The following is a 17,644-nucleotide window of genomic DNA, read 5'->3' on the forward strand; positions in this document are numbered from 1 at the left end:
GCATACAAGAGGGGACTAGGCTGAGGTCTGAACACCAAAGATTTGATGCTTTCTGCTGTGGAGCATGCTGACTGAGAGCAGTGGCTTCTGGGTAATAGCAGCACCTGTGCTGGCATGATGCCCATCAGGAAGCATCTCTCCTTCTTCCCAGGAGGACAGAGGGCAGGCCCACCTGCCTTCTGCTACCCCTCTCTCTCTTTGAAGCAGTTCCATTACGTCTGAATAAGTCATAGAGTGAGAACAGAGATCCAAATATAAGGGTTGAACAGGATTTGTCGTTTTGCCATTATTACAATTATTTAGCAGACCATTTTATCTAAACCAACATACTATTGAAAAATCAGGATCAGCCAGTCACTGGGGCGATTAGGGATTAAATGTCTTTCTCAAGGGCTCAACACTGATATCATCTGACAGACTCTGGGATTTGAACTGGCAACCTTTCGGATAACAGGCACAGCATCTTAACCCACTGAGCCACACTCCAGCCACATCACCACAAAGGAGACCAAAGCCTTCCCATGCTTAGGCTATGGAGCTGCCCCTTGGGAAGAGCGTTAAGCAGCTGCAAATCCACACAGAGGTCACCCAGCCCGCCGACAGGCTTATCCGCGAGAGGGAATAGCCCAGAACAGAGTGATCAGGTCCATAAAGGAGGCAGGAAATAAGGGCACAGATCAGATTCGTGTTCCAGAATGCAGTTCAGTCAGTAACCTGTATCCTGGCAGTGCCTCTAGAGGTACAGTACCCCTTTGATTGTCCCCTGGACCGCTCGCTCCTGGATTTCATCAGGCTTTTCACGGTGGATCACAAATAATTTAAGCAACCCTCCTGTCTGAAAGACTGATTACTTAGAGTTCACACTTTATAACACTTCAGTGGAACAGCATGAAACTGAAAACACTTAGGAAAAACATTGTCCGTACTTAAGTGACTAATTAGTCCCTCTTAATCAGAGATATATTAAATACATTAAAGACTGGGAGCCAAAGAATGAAATTGGCATTTGCTAATGACCTGATTATGCACCAGTAAGTAAAAATTAACTCAACTGGAGCCACAACCGGTGATTAATGGCAAAAACCCCCAAGTTACCTGCAAGTAACACAAGATAAATGGCCGACCAGCAAGTCACGAAAGGACGCCGGACAATTCGCCTTACTTATTCTCTTACACGGGACCCTTAATGAACAATCATCCATTTACACTTAACAAGTGGGATAACTTATGTCCTAATTGGTGATTAATGAAGTTTTAATAAGCAATTAATCAGTGCCGCACACGTGAAGGAGTAAGCGTTAGCTTGGAGACTTCAGCCCTAGCCGGGCTCCGACTGCATTCCCGTGGCCACCATGGGAGCGATCTAAGCCCGGCGGAGCATTTCTGCACGGATGCGTCTCGCCAGGAGCAACGATTATTACGCGTTAATTCTGTTAGCCGTCTGCTTAATTTAACCGTTCGTCAGGAGGTGCGATTTAAGTACACAGGCTATTAATAACGAACAAGGATGATTAAACACACAAACCTGGTCCCATTATCGTGGTGAAATGTATTTTAAATATTATACATTTTTCTACATTTTCATACAACAACTCCTTCATACTGTGTTGTTACACAATTTCTCAGCAATATTAATAATACTTATTATGATCATTTAAACTAATAACTTTCTTCAGTTCTGAAAACAACCTCCTCCACCACCCAGCAAGCGGGTGTGGAGGTGCAGAGGACCGAGGGAGGAGGGACAGGGAGGCTCCATGCTGTAAAGGACCTTCAGATGGACGTCCCCCCCCCCCTCGCCCCCCCTGGAGCGTTCAGCTGGGGCTTCTCAGTGCCGTCTTCACATGCCGCTTACAGGCAGAGAGGGATCTGGATGCCATGTGTCATTATGGACTAATGAATGCAATTAAAGGTGCAGATGGAGGAGCAAAAAAAGACAAGAGACCAGGATGGGGGGGGGGCATTTAAATGTCTCCTGTTATCACCCCCCCCAAGCTCTTCACCAGCAACAGTGGTCCAATGATGCCAGGCGGGGGCCAATGAAGGTTCAGACATTCAGATGCGGGACATCAACAGCAGCAATTCTGACAACCACTGAGCATTTAGAGTGATGATACTAAACTTCCCTGTCCCGTATCTCCCTCTCCCCCCCCCTCAGCCACACACCCTACAGCACAGGCCGGTGTCTATGCTGCGTTTCTGGATAACCTTTAGGTCAGCTGTTCAAACCCAGGTGTGAGGAATCTTCAGCCAATCAGTCCTATAATTATTTAAAAGTGCCGTTACTGTTTCTGGTCAATAGGGAGCCACTTAGGGCCCCATGCAAACGCATAGCGTGAGTGGTGGTAAACATAACTACTATCTACTAATGAAGTGAGGAGCGTGTGGAGTCCTGAGTCTGGATTTGAGGGGCACTGCTCACTCTCACTGAAACGCACACAGCCCAAATCAAACCGCCAAGTCACTCTTTCTTCATCCATAAACTTTATTGACACAGTCTCCGTGCAACACGGTTAGTACAGCCGCACGTACAAAACGTAATTTTTGTTGTCCTTCGTGCACTATGCGCTGGGCCCACGCTCACGTTGAACACCACGGTTTTGTTATGAATGGTGAACGAGGACAAAAACGACGGGTCCTTTACGTGGACGTGGGATGCTTGGATCCGAATCCGCGCTTGCCGCTATATAGATAAAATGATCTGCACTTGGACCGGGGTATACAAACTTCTTCCGTTAAGTGTAAGTAGCAGAGACCCAAAAAGAATGTGAGATGTACTATATATTGTTACCAATGGGATCAGCTCCCAAAGTGCATTTGCCAATTTTAATACAAGGTGTCAGCTTGCAAGGCAGTGATGCACCACAGTGTTACTACAGGTTCAAACATGTCCAATGATATCACAGAAAAATTCTTAAATGGCCATTTTGCCCTTGATGCCCACGTTACCGTGGCGATGCCATGGCGCTGGAAGACCCCCAAGCCCCCCTTGGCTCTTACCGAGCCTCCAAAATGTGTGTCCTTGCAATGCAGGGGCCAGCAGAAGGGGTGAAGGGAACAGCTCGATGACACGTGAGAACTTTCCGGAGAGATCACAGAAGGTGCAAGACAGGACTGGAAGCTTCACAAGAAAGTCAAAGACTGGCCTTGGTGCCATCAATACCACCCCCAGTCTAAAGTCATCACATCCAATTCAGCACCAAAACAGCAAAACCCACATACACAAGTGTCTCTGAAACAAATAAAAGAGGGAAGAACAAAAGTTATTGCACTAAAATATGAAATGTTAAACTCTGTAGATATGCTTTGGATCTGAGGACTTAGGTGATGCTCCTTAGTGTTTTTGGGTGACTGTGGAATAAGCAAGATCCAATTGCGGGCTACTGACCTGCACAACATGTGCTTATACAGGTCTGAAAATGATAAATCACATACATTACGCTATAGTCAGATTTCTCATTTCCTGAATTTGAGATAACAGGAAGTGACTACAATGTTTCATGTATCTGCGTTTTGCACATCCTACAAGGTATAAACTAAACCTGCTGCAAATTAAGAAACTCCATATTTTCACTCAACCGCCAAAAGACAAAACAGAAACTTCTGGGTTTCCTATGACTTCAGAACATACAGATATCTGATGATCAAACTGACATATGCTTATCCAAAGCTCAGCCCCTACCCATAATCCTCTCCTGTTTACAGCCCACAGAATGAGGTCATCAGCCTTGTCACACTCCAGTTTCACATGCTTTCTTTTGGCAAGGCTGGATATTTCCATGATATCCAAACATCTTGCCATCATTGATGTGTTGTATATTAAACCATTTAGAAATATCAGATCATTAACCGCTCAGCACTCTCATGACATCAGTGTCTTTCGGAGGACAGAGATACTACAGTTCACAAATAAATTAAACAAAAAAGTAAAAAAAAAATAAAAAATTGCACATGGCTACACCATAACAACAGAACTTGAAGATGGTCCATACACTAATAAATAATATATTAGAGTGTAACAATATTTTGAGATTTTTGTTTCACTCAGGGTTTGCATGCAGACATACAACTGCTTACATAAGTGAATCCCAATTGAGTGGCTGAAACACTGACTTGTCATTTATTTAATGAGGCGTTACACACTACTGGGGGTCTCTGTTCAGAGCGTAACCTTTCGTGATCTTGGCAAAATGAAGGGCTGTAATCAAATCGAGACCATGAGGCAACTGTCTGTTCTACATGATGAACTGTGTATAAATGTATAAACATGGTACATCTTAGTATGAGAAATGCAGGTACTGATCAGAGGTTGAGGAGTCAATGCGACACGTGATACACAGTGAATTCAAGTGGCTTTCTCGAGATGTTGGCACGCACATCCATCTAGCCAGGAAGACACTGACGTTAACAACATATGGCCAAAGGTCAGAGGTCAGAGGTCAAGGTCACACTGTTGGGGCACAGAGCCAGGATGTTCTCCACCGTCTTGCATGCTTTGTTCAGTGCTTTGGCACCTGTTGCACAGCGATACATCTTCCTCCTCTGTTTTCACGACATTATATAAGTGTATTTTTTTCCATCTAAATGGCTAAAGATACCCAGAAACCTAAGTAAACATTTGCTGCAATGCCAAACACCTAATGCAAATGCACTGAACAAAAACACTGCAAATTATAAAAAAAAGTTCTTAAAAAAGGAGAACAATATTAGTGCCATCTGAAGACATTGGACTTATCCATTGGCAGACAAAATATTAAATAAGCTTGTAAGTAAAGTATATGAAATATGACAGGATGTAAACGGTGGGTGATTGGTGAACTAGACAGTCCACCGTTCCCATTCGTAGGAGTATGTTTGTTCGCTTGGAGACCAGGCTCAGCTCGGTGCTGCAGCTGCCGGTTCTGAAGAGGATGTGCCGGGGCAGACCCGCCAGCCCCCACCGCCAAGTCTGTGATCCTCGACGGACGCTACTTGGGCCAGGTCGCCATGGCGAAGAAGGGGTGGGACTTTACGTCTTCAGCTCCCGCCACGCCTGCGCCAAGCCTCTCCATGGGGTTGAACTGAAGGAGCTACGAAGAGAACGCAAGCCATCAGGTACAAGAACCCAAACCTGGGTCCTTCTGGACTCAAATTTTCACTAAAAACTCAATTCAAAGATTTCATTTAACCTGCTACACACATCAACTACTTTGTTGTCCTAGTTAAATATGGGAAAAAATCTGAAAAGAAAATAATTCTGGTTATTGTAAACAAAATCCTCTCAAAACAGACATTCCTCACCTAAACCATTTCAGCCCATGAGTAAAATGAGGCTTGACTTTTACTGTCTGCACAATTCCCAAAAAGTATGGAAGACGGAAGGCACTCGTCTGAGTCTACCTGCTGCAGGAGGGATCCAGCCTCTTTGGATAGAAAGTCCGGCACGTTGAGCATCGTGTGTCGGCTGATCCCGGCAGGGTGGCACTGTCGGAGAGACTGGGCCAACAGTTACAGCACGTTACATCAGCTGAACTGATGTTTCTGTTCATTTTCACGGCTCAATATTTTTCCGGAGTAATTCAGGTTAAGTTCCATGGATATCACAGCTAGGTCCTCCTATGGCTTTTTAGACAATACTGCACCTACCGCTCCACAAACAGGCCATTACTGTCACAGAATATAATACAGTGACCACAGACTCTGACAGAACCACATTTCCTCATTAATGATTACAGTTCTGCCATGGACTCCCACAAAATTAATGATGACAAAATGGCAAATAGACGACCATAGAACCGCATTGTCTCATTTATTACAACACAATGACCATGGACTTCCATAGGACAGCTTTACCTCATTAAGGATAAAGCTGCCATACACTCCTATAGAGTCACATCACCTCATTAATAATGACATAACAGCCATACACTCCCATACAACCATATTACCTCATTAATGGTGACAAAATAGTCATACACTCCCATAGAATCATATTACCTCATTAATGGTGTCAAAATAGCCATACACTCCCATAGAACCATATTATCTCATTAACGGTGATAAAATAGCCATACACTCCCATAGAACCATATTACCTCATTAATGGTGACAAAATAGCCATACACTCCCATAGAATCATATTACCTCATTAATGGTGTCAAAATAGCCATACACTCCCATAGAACCATATTACCTCATTAACGGTGATAAAATAGCCATACACTCCCATAGAACCATATTACCTCATTAACGGTGATAAAATAGCCATACACTCCCACAGAACCATATTACCTCATTAATGGTGACAAAATAGCCATACACTCCCATAGAACCACATTACCTCATTAATGGTGATAAAATAGACATACACTCCCATAGAATCATATTACCTCATAAATGGTGTCAAAATAGCCATACACTCCCATAGAACCACATTACCTCATTAATGATGACAGAATTACCATAGACTGCCATAGAACCGCATTATCTCATTAATTACAACATAATGGCCATGGACATCGATGGATCCACATTACCTCATTAATGAGGAGACAAGGACCATAGGCTGTCGTTGAACGGCATACCTCGTTAATAAGACAACAGGCTGTATTTTATCCTTAGATAGTCTATTTAATGTTCTATTCCAGGTTATGATAACCACACACACCCACATTCTGAACCGCAACAAGCCACCTGAAAGGCCCAATAAGAATCCAGGAAAGGGAATATGCTAAGATGGCCGAAGTGACAGGGGCAGCAGGCCATGTGATCCTACCACGGGGAGCAAGGCTGAATCACTCATTGGAATCAAACGAATCAATCGGTCATGTTGATGCCATGCACGATGCTATGGTATCGCGAAGGAGATGGCTAATGGTCAGTTAGCGTAGCATTTCTTGAATCTGTACCAGCACCTGTTTCTAACTGAACACTGATGGTAAATATAAATTTTATATTTACCATTATATTTTAATTATTTATTATTATTATTATTATATTGGTACATGCAAATATGCATAATTACATTTTAATATAAAAATCCATCAAGAATGAGACAAATGCTCAAGAGAAAAAAATGGATATTAATATTAGAGATGAAAACAAATTAAGCACACTCTTCAGTCCCACAGAGTCTGAATCTTCATCCGTTTTAAATTTGCTGGATTAGACCCTGCTACTGCTGATAAACATCCATCTTAAACTGGCCTGGTGATGAGCTGAGTGCAGGGCCGGCTGGTTTGGTATGGAGTTGGCGGACCGGGCAGTCGCCCAGTCCACCTGGACCGCCCGAGGCCCCTGGGCTGTGGAGATGGCCCTCAGAGACGCCCGGCAGGGGAAAGCCGAGCAGGCGCAGTTTAAAAAAACCAGGGAAGGAGAAAAATCAGTGGTAGGTTACACGAGCAAGGGCACGCAGACGAGGGAAAACAACTCAATCAATGGCGTCCAAACAGGACCGGGTCAGAGACAAGGCTGCCAAAGCCTGGGACGACACCGCTGAGCCCAAACAAACCCGCTCCTACCTGCGCGGGGGTGGGATCGCCCCAGAGGTCATGTGACCCCTCTTCCTGGCAGAGACCGAGGGGGCCAGCCACGCTCCCCTCTTCCCCGAGTTCCCGTCGCTATCCGGTGCCGGTGACCTCAACTCCCCGTTGGAGCCCTCCAGATGCCAGCAGCCCAACTCCGCTGCCAGCTTTCTTAACGAGATGGAGAGCGAGATGGAGGGGCCGCGCTACGGCGCTAAGGAGCCGCGGTGGATCGTGTGTGGGGGGTGGAGTGGGGGGGTGGAGGGGGGAGTTTGCCAGTTTAAGATGCTAAAAACTACTGCAAATCTATCGCCATCAAATTAGCTAAATTGCAAAAGTTAATAATAATAATAATAATAATAAAATAAGGCAATAAATAAGGTTTGTGGACTTGTAAACTTCTTTAAGTGTTACAGTGCAGATGAACAAGAAATGAACGGGAGACGTTAAAACGCCAAAGATATTCCCGTCCGACGTCTGTGCTGTTGAGTAATTAAACAAGAGATCAAAGACTTAAATACAGTTTGTTAATAGACCCGTTACCGTATCCCAGTGTCCTGGAGACTCGGCTAATTAAGACGGACCCAGGCAGGACGCCCGGAAAGGGGGAGGGAAAAAAAAAAAAAAAACGCCCTCAGCATCTCGTGAGCAAATCACCATCCCCCTCCAGAGGAGGCGATGGGCACCCGGCTCATTTAGAGCGGACCGCTAAGTAAGCCTGCTGCTGCCACCACCGTGACATCCTCAGGGTCGGTGGCTGCTCAGGAATAACAAGCAAATTGGAGTTAATATGAGGACGAGCAGATCGACATGAGCGGACAGACAGACGGAGGAAGTGACAGACAGACAGTCCGACCGACCGACCATCCGTCCGAAGTCCCGTTTGACCTTGGAAACTGCGATTTCCGGCATGTTCCATCAGCACCTTCTCGGTCCCTGACCAGCGACTTAGAGCGGGGAGGCTGTCTGCGATCCAGGAATCGCAGCCCAGTGCAATAACCCAGAGATCTGGCCTCTTCCTCAACCCCTTTCCCTCTACCAGATGGAGGAGGCGGCTGAGAGGCCTGGCTCACTGCTACCTTGGCACAACTGGAAAGTGCCAAACAAGAGGGGGGGTGAGGGAGAGAGGGAGAAGGGGGGGGGGGGGGGGGGGCCAAGACAGCCATCCTTTGCTGTCTTCATCACGCCCACCACTCCGGCGAGCTGGGTGACTTTCAACCTTTGTTCCACTTTCAAAACGACCGCATGCGTTACTTCGGGCCAATGAGCGGACGGGATGCGGACTGGTGCACTTCTGAAAGCCTTGTGGATCTCACTGTATCTGAAGAGGGAATGGGACTGACAGCATTGTGAGTAATTTAAGACGCAGCTGATATTAAGGCTTTCAGAAGTGTAGAATGAGCGTGTTTTGGGGGGCGGGTGGATGTCCACAGGTTAGCCCACTTGGTACATTCCACCTGTCCCTCATTCGTAGCTAATCATCCTGGTGTGATCCGTTCATTCTCACCAACCACCAATGACCTTGCATTTTTATTTTGGTTCTCCACCACCATGTCTACCTCCTCCCCCCTCCTGACTAAAAGTATTCTCACAAAGCACCTTAAACAATTTAACACTGTAGGTAAAAAGCACTAAGCAAACTACTGCAAAATGTAAAACACTGAGCGAAACACCTACAAATAACTCTACCCGGCTACCTGTGAGGCTGCCTTGAGCACAGAGGACATACACCTCCAGAGAGTAGGGGTGCACACCCCCTGAGCATATACAGCATACAACCCCCCCGAAGCATAGATGGCGAACCCCCCCATACTTCCCCTACTTCGCTCTTACACACTCCCCCATGTCCTATTCTTACACACTCCCCCATGTCCTATTCTTACACACTCCCCCATGTCCCATTCTTACACACTCCCCCATGTCCCATTCTTACACACTCCCCCATGTCCCATTCTTACACTTCTTACACACTCCACCCCCTGTCCCATTCTTACACACTCCCCCATGTCCTATTCTTACACACTCCCCCATGTCCCATTTTTACACACTCCCCCATGTCCCATTCTTACACACTCCCCCATGTCCCATTCTTACACTTCTTACACACTCCACCCCCTGTCCCATTCTTACACACTCCCCCATGTCCTATTCTTACACACTCCCCCATGTCCCATTTTTACACACTCCCACATGTCCCATTCTTACACACTCCCCCCTGTCCCATTCTTACACACTCCCCCATGTCCCATTCTTACACACTCCACCCCCCGTCCCATTCTTACACACTCCCCCATGTCCCATTCTTACACACTCCCCCATGTCCCATTCTTACACTTCTTACACACTCCACCCCCTGTCCTATTCTTACACACTCCCACATGTCCCATTTTAACACACTCCCCCATGTCCCATTCTTACACACTCCCCCATGTCCCATTCTTACACACTCCCCCATGTCCCATTCTTACACACTCCCCCCTGTCCCATTCTTACACACTCCCCCCTGTCCCATTCTAACACACTCCCCCCAGTCCCATTCTAACACACTCCCCCCAGTCCCATTCTAACACACTCCCCCCCAGTCCCATTCTTACACACTCCCCCATGTCCCATTCTTACACACTCCCCCCTGTCCCATTCTTACACACTCCCCCATGTCCCATTCTTACACACTCCCCCATGTCCCATTCTTACACACTCCCCCATGTCCCATTCTTACACACTCCCCCATGTCCCATTCTTACACTTCTTACACACTCCACCCCCCGTCCCATTCTTACACACTCCCCCATGTCCCATTCTTACACACTCCCCCATGTCCCATTCTTACACTTCTTACACACTCCACCCCCCGTCCCATTCTTACACACTCCCCCATGTCCCATTCTTACACTTCTTACACACTCCACCCCCCGTCCCATTCTTACACACTCCCCCATGTCCCATTCTTACACACTCCCCCATGTCCCATTCTTACACACTCCCCCTGTCCCATTCTTACACACTCCCCCCTGTCCCATTCTTACACACTCCCCCATGTCCCATTCTTACACACTCCCCCCTGTCCCATTCTTACACACTCCCCCATGTCCCATTCTTACACACTCCCCCATGTCCCATTCTAACACACTCCCCCATGTCCCATTCTTACACACTCCCCCATGTCCCATTCTTACACACTCCCCCATGTCCCATTCTTACACACTCCCCCATGTCCCATTCTTACACACTCCCCCATGTCCCATTCTTACACACTCCCCCATGTCCCATTCTTACACACTCCCCCATGTCCCATTCTTACACACTCCCCCATGTCCCATTCTTACACACTCCCCCCTGTCCCATTCTTACACACTCCCCCATGTCCCATTCTTACACACTCCCCCATGTCCCATTCTTGATTCTTACAGACTTCCTCCAATGCTGGGCTTACCTTCCCTGTCAGCAGCTCAAACAATATGGCTCCCAGACTCCACCAATCGCAGGCTGCTGTCTCTTCACAAATGCTTCCGACTTCTAACAGGGAGAGAAAGAGGGACGGATTAGACAGATAAAGGACATTAATGCCGTCATTAATCTGACATCACCACACCAATACCATAAAACAGTATCCAGCTCTCTGTGCATGGAGGATTCCCGCTGGTTCGGACGATGGCATCGATATTAATTAAAGGGGTGGACATGGACTGATCAGTCAACAGCCAAAATAAATGTGACAAAATGGGAAAACCAGGGTGCACTATGAAAATTCAGCATTGTCACAGGTAAAAGGAAACCTGGAAATCTGCAGGAGAAAACAGGACGAGCGGCATCCCAAAATAAGGCAGGTAGTAATTCAGGAAAGTTTGGTGGAAAGTTTGGCATTAATGTTAGGACACATCTGTCTTAAAAGTAACTGCTCGCTCACCACGGTCACTCCTCATAGTCAGCCCAAGTCCAGCTCCATGGAAGAGCACAGGACAACACGGTAGAATACAAGAGAGTGTGGGAAAGCACGGGAGAGCACATTAGAACATGGGAGAGTGTGGGAGAGCACGGCAGAGTACATTAGAACACGGGAGAGTGTGGGAGAGCACGGGAGAGCACATTAGAACACGGGAGAGCACGGGAGAGCACATTAGAACACGGGAGAGCACGGGAAAGCACATTAGAACATGGGAGAGTGTGGGAGAGCACGGCAGAGTACATTAGAGCACGGGAGAGTGTGGGAGAGCACGGCAGAGCACATTAGAACACGGGAGAGCACGGGAGAGCACATTAGAACATGGGAGAGTGTGGGAGAGCACGGCAGAGTACATTAGAGCACGGGAGAGTGTGGGAGAGCGCGGGAGAGCACATTAGAGCACGGGAGAGCACATTAGAACACGGGAGAGTGTGGGAGAGCACGGCAGAGTACATTACAACACGGGAGAGTGTGGGAGAGCGCGGGAGAGCACATTAGAACACGGGAGAGCACGGGAGAGCACATTAGAACATGAGAGAGTGTGGGAGAGCACGCGAGAGTACATTAGAACACGGGAGAGCACATTAGAACATGGGAGAGTGTGGGAGAGCACATTAGAACACGGGAGAGCACATTAGAACATGGGAGTGTGGGAGAGCACAGGAGAGTACATTAGAACACGGGAGAGCACATTAGAACATGGGAGAGTGTGGGAGAGCGCGGGAGAGCACGGTAGAGTACATTAGAACATGGGAGAGTGTGGGAGAGCACATTAGAACACGGGAGAGCGCGGGAGAGCACATTAGAACACGGGAGAACGCGGGAGAGCACATTAGAACATGGGAGAGTGTGGGAGAGCACATTAGAACACGGGAGAGCACATTAGAACATGGGAGTGTGGGAGAGCACAGGAGAGTACATTAGAACACGGGAGAGCACATTAGAACATGGGAGAGTGTGGGAGAGCGCGGGAGAGCACGGTAGAGTACATTAGAACATGGGAGAGTGTGGGAGAGCACATTAGAACACGGGAGAGCGCGGGAGAGCACATTAGAACACGGGAGAGCGCGGGAGAGCACATGGGAGGGCACATGGGAGAGCGTCCATGAGCCATGAAACTGAGACAAACAGAAGCTGTCAGAATCAGAGGAGTGTGGGAGGAGACCCACGCTCCCCTCACCACCAGGACACTTCACCCTGGACACTGTCCATCCCTCACCGAACACACGCCCCCTCCCCAAAGGCCTCAGACTAGGCTGTTCCCCTGGAGGCACAGTCCATGGTGCTGCCTTTGTACTCTGTTCTGCCCTTGTTAGCTTTTATTTGAGGGGGGGGGGGGGGGGGGTCGGGCTCCTCAAGGTGAAAGGAGATAGGTCCCCAGGCTCAAGCCAAAGTCCTCTGGGGTAGCAAAAGAGAGCGCAAGGGACACCTTTCCAGGCATCGCCATCGGTACCAACCGACAGCAGGTGGCGCTGTGCCAACAAGCGTAAACCTAATCCATCACACATTCCTGGGCATAGATTTGGGTGGATTTATTTATGTATGGACAGTAAGCACACGTACCTACCAATATTGTGGTACCGTGTGTGAGAACAATGAATCTTCCAAGTCAAATACGGTGTCCCACAGGGATCAGTACTGGGCCCCCTACTGTTCACTTTATATATGCTACCTCTTGGTAATATTATTAGAAATCATGGTGTTGAGCTTCATTGTTATGCTGACGATACACAGTTAAATTTATCTGTTAAGCCACATGACAGTTCTCTCAGTTAGAAGACTGTCTACTAGATATCCAGTGCTCATGGCAAAAAATGTCCTTCTGTTAATCCCAGAAAAAAACAGAAATACTGTTAGTTGCTCGAAATTGGTTTGACAACCTCAACCTACTCAGCCTAACACAGTGGTCAGAGATCTTGGTGTCCTGGTTGATTCAGATTTATGCTTCGATGATCACATTAGAAGTATTACTAGAACTGTGTTCTACCATCTACAGAACACAGCCAAGTTAAAGAAGACGCTCTCCTTCCCTGATGCAGAAAGACTAATACATGCCTTTATAACTTCCAGACTGCGTTACTGTAATGCCCTTCGTTCTGGTTGCCCATCCAGATTCTTACATAAACTTCAGCTAGTACAAAATGCAGCAGCCAGAGGTCGTACAAACACTAAAAAATTTGATCATTTGGTCATATTAGCCATGTTCCACGCTCTCTTCACTGGCTTCCAGTTGAGTCTCATATTGACTACAAAATACAGCTATTAACTTATAAAGCACTGAATAGCCTTGCACCAGAATACCTTAGAGATCCACTGGCCTCATACAACCCTCCTCTCATGCTTTTATCTCAATGAGCAGGATATCTGTTAGTACCTAGTGTAGAAAGAATTATGGCAGGCTGCAGAGCATTCTCTTATAGAGCTCCTCAGCCGTGAAATCGAATGTGCGAGATTCAGGTTCACTCTCAATATTCTAGACTAAAAACACACGTGTTTAGTTTAGCTTATAGTGACTATAGTTCTAGCTCTAGCTAACTGCTCACTCCCAGTTAGACCTATAGTGTGAGGTGTAGAGCTGGGTGGGGATCGGTGCCATTGGCTTTGGATAAACTTAACTGTCAGTTGTCAGTGCTGTCACTCTAGCTTCACCCCCCTTGTGGAATAGAAGTGCTGACGTTCAGGGACTCCCCATGCCTGCGTTCCCACCTGCCTCTCCCTCCTACTTATGCTGCCATAGCCGTATCTGCCGGAGTTTACATACTGCACTCAGCTAACTGTTTGCTCTGCCTCTAGTCTCCCCTACTTTGGCTAATTGCACATTTTATTTCCCCTACTCCTCCTGGGTTGTGCTGCCTGGAGACCCCAAATTTTCTAGATATCCTGCCTATCCTGCTACCTGTGACGTCTCTCCTGTTCGTCCTGCCATCTGAAGCAGCACCAGTAACTGCCTGCCAGCACCTCCCTGCCCCCTGTTTTGAGACTCAAATGTTAAAATTGGGAAAGTGTGAGTTGGGACTTCGCCATTGTGCTTATTTGCCTTCCTCTGCCGGCCCATGGAGGTTGGGCTCCCCATTTGAATATGGTTCCTCCCAAGATTTCTTCCTTCTAGGGTGTTTTTCCTTGCCATTGTCATCTCTGGCTTACTCTCTGGGGTCTTTGGGTGGGGATGCTATAAAGCACTTTGAAAAAATGAAATATGAAAACCCGCTATACAAATAAAATTGAATTGAATTGTTTATGGGGTAGAGGGTTTCAGACCGATTCGGCCCCTAACAAATGTTGAAACCAAACTGACGCCAGAGAGCATTGTCCCACAGAGTGACCGGAGTGAACTGTCTGGATCTGAAAGTTGTTTGAAAAGGAAACATAATGTTCCAGAAAAATCAACTAAGCATAAACTTTCAAAGGTGATAGGCCCTAGTCAAGGTTCTGCCATAGCTGCACGTAAAAGAGAAGTAAAAGTAGGGGAAAAAAAAAACAAATAAAACAAAATACACAACCTGACATGACAACGAGATCAGACCAAGGGATGTGACTTTGACACCTTTTCAGCAGGAAGGACCAGGCACTCAAAGTGATTTTAAAGTACACTTTAAAAATGAAAACGATAAACACTAAAAAATATACACAGTTACCAGTGTTAGGTGAAAAGAGCACAGCAACAGTCCTGGTACCCTGCACCCCCACCCCCACCCCCCAGGCCGAAGTTCAGGAGGACAATGGCATCCAGTGGTCGTTGTTTGCACAGCTTTCAAACTGAGCTTTAATGCAAACACTGGTGAAGCAGCGGCGTAATCTTGTCATTTCCAGCAAATCTTAGCTTCCGTGCCCCTTTTCTGTGGAAAACATGTTGTTTCGCTGGCCCTGTATTTATAGATCCCCGGGACAGGGCCCCCCCCACCCCCGCTGGAGTCTGGCACCTTTCCACCAATCTGCCATCGCGCATTAAAGTCGCTGCCGGAATTATGTCTTCTCTTCCTGGGAAAATGCGAGACAGCGTGGAACGGCGGACATATGGGGAGACGTTCTGTTGATGATACAAAGGGCAGTACAGGTGGGCAATGTTTTCGGGACATGAATATGATAAACTATCCCCAGGGAGCTCCGAGGTGGGGGGGGGGGGGGGTTTCGGGAAGGAGGGGGCAGCGGCTGTTCAAACAGAAGCCAAGAGATGCGTCTGTCGCTCGCTGCGGAGGACGGCTGGTCGGGACACCTCGAGAACAGGACCGCCATTGGGGGTGATTGGGGGGGGGGGCGGCAGTGTGAGATACTTACCTCATCGCATCACAGACCTTGCTCCACACTTAACTTGAAATTAATCGGGTCAGAGTACCTCAAATTCACTTAGTTCATCTGAAGTAAACACTGGCAGTAAGAAATACGTAACAAAATCCCTCCCTCAGCTACCTAGCTATCCATTATCTAGTTCTGTTTTCCGTCGCATTCAACGTTTTCGGTGCGTCACCGACATTTTTTCTTTTTAAGACACATCAGCCCTGATTTCCAGCATCCGCGTGCTAATGGGAGACAATCCGCCCCTCCCCCATCTCTGACCTTCTTCACTGTTCTAAGGCCCCTCTTCCCAGCATGCACCTGTCCCCGTACCCACCATCGGGAAACGCAGAGGAACCTGAACCTGGTTTGAGCCGCGTTTACAAAAAATGGTTCCCTATAACTGCATGTGTTTGAAGAAATTAATTCAGGCATTCAAATGCCAGCAAGTCAGAGGCCACCAACCACAAAAAGGGGGCAGTTTGCCTGGTTCTACCTTCCCCCAACGAGGAATTTCTGATAACCAATTCATTCCATTTAGCTATGATAAAAAAAAAATCACTGTGAAGGTACATTTTTTTTTTTTTATCTATATAGCTTTTATCTAAAGTGATGTACAACTGAAATAGTCAAGCCGTCCCTGAAGTAATTGTGGGGTTAAAGGCCCAACGTTAACATCACCCTGTCGACTGTGGGATTCGAGCCAACGACCTTCTGATCAGAGGTACAGCGTCCTAAAGCGCTGTAATGCTCTTGCGTTTATACGTTTTAAGAATTATTTATTTATCTTTATTTCACCAGGAAGTCCCATTGAGATTAAAATCTCTTTTACAAGAGAGAAGGTCAAGGTAGCAGGCGTACAGACTCACGACATGCCAAAATACAACATTTACAATATGATAAACAAAAAATCCACACATTAGACAGCTATTTAAACATGCCTCTCAAGAAAAACAACCGCGTCTCCTTCACCATGTTCTTTATGATGCCCTTAAATTCAGTGGAAATAAATATGGTGATGCTGAGTGAAAGTGAGATAATGGATATCACAGCCCGACCCAGCCCAGATGAAGGAACAGAAACCGGTCCGACTGGTTCCATTGCTGTCCTTCCATAACGATGAGGACAGGAGGATGGCGGCAGAACACACATGGACACTCAAGGCCGAGTAACCGGCATGGAAAGACACAAACAGGGCACTGCTACTCTTATTTCATTTGTTCTGTTGTGGTTTTGTTTTTACCAAAAAGGAAAAATATCAAAAAGGTTAAAAACTCATAAATCCACATATTTATTAGCGTGTTCTTGGAGTATACACGGAAAATTCTCTTTAAAAAATAAAAAACAAAAACAGAATGATGTAAAAACATTTTCTGACATCCCATAATATTTTCCATTTAAAAGACATCTCTGTTTAGTCAGAATAACAGAACAAACAGAGGTGATGTGCGCGGACAGCTGGTCACGCTCGTCTCCCACACCACGCCTTGGCCATGAGGAAGGCGCGCTGGGCTGATTTCTCAGCTTTCTAAACTCTGGATGACGGCGTGTGGAGCCCAGTAGGGAAACAGAAACGCCGGAAAAACAAGCTAACAGACATACTATCAGGGTCTGAGCTTGCTAAGGTGGGTATGCTGCTGCGACAGATAGCATACAGCTCCACCCACTGGCTATCCCTCAGCACTGCACGCCGAAACGCCACGCAGTGCGCAGACTGGGCCACAGAGGACCCGGTTACACAGGTGGGAGCACCAAAGGTATAAGGGACTCTCAGGAACATCAGCATCCTCCATCTGAAGGTGATTCAATTCCACCTCACAATCACAATCACAATCATAATCACAACCTTATCTGAGAAACACTTCCTTTAAGTGAATGTTTCAGGCCCAACATGAAATGTTGACAGCTTTATGTGGGGAAAAATGGA

At 46.9% G+C, this 17,644-nt stretch overlaps 1 protein-coding gene across 2 annotated transcripts in view; it reads right to left on the minus strand.

The window, feature by feature from the left end:
• Positions 1-2,467: 2,467 nt before the first annotated feature.
• rps6kc1 (ribosomal protein S6 kinase polypeptide 1) overlaps positions 2,468-17,644 on the minus strand; it is a 46,540-nt gene continuing 31,363 nt past the window's right edge. For both annotated transcript variants that reach the window (XM_072702488.1, XM_072702489.1), the window contains exons 14-16: positions 10,936-11,018; positions 5,380-5,475; positions 2,468-5,069 (exon numbers count right to left, since the gene is read on the minus strand). In XM_072702488.1, the coding sequence (XP_072558589.1) occupies positions 4,968-5,069; positions 5,380-5,475; positions 10,936-11,018 (281 nt within the window). In that variant the 3' untranslated portion in view covers positions 2,468-4,967. The remainder of the gene's footprint in view (positions 5,070-5,379; positions 5,476-10,935; positions 11,019-17,644) is intronic.

This window comes from Paramormyrops kingsleyae, chromosome 19, assembly GCF_048594095.1.
Source record: "Paramormyrops kingsleyae isolate MSU_618 chromosome 19, PKINGS_0.4, whole genome shotgun sequence".
Lineage (NCBI taxonomy): Eukaryota > Metazoa > Chordata > Actinopteri > Osteoglossiformes > Mormyridae > Paramormyrops > Paramormyrops kingsleyae.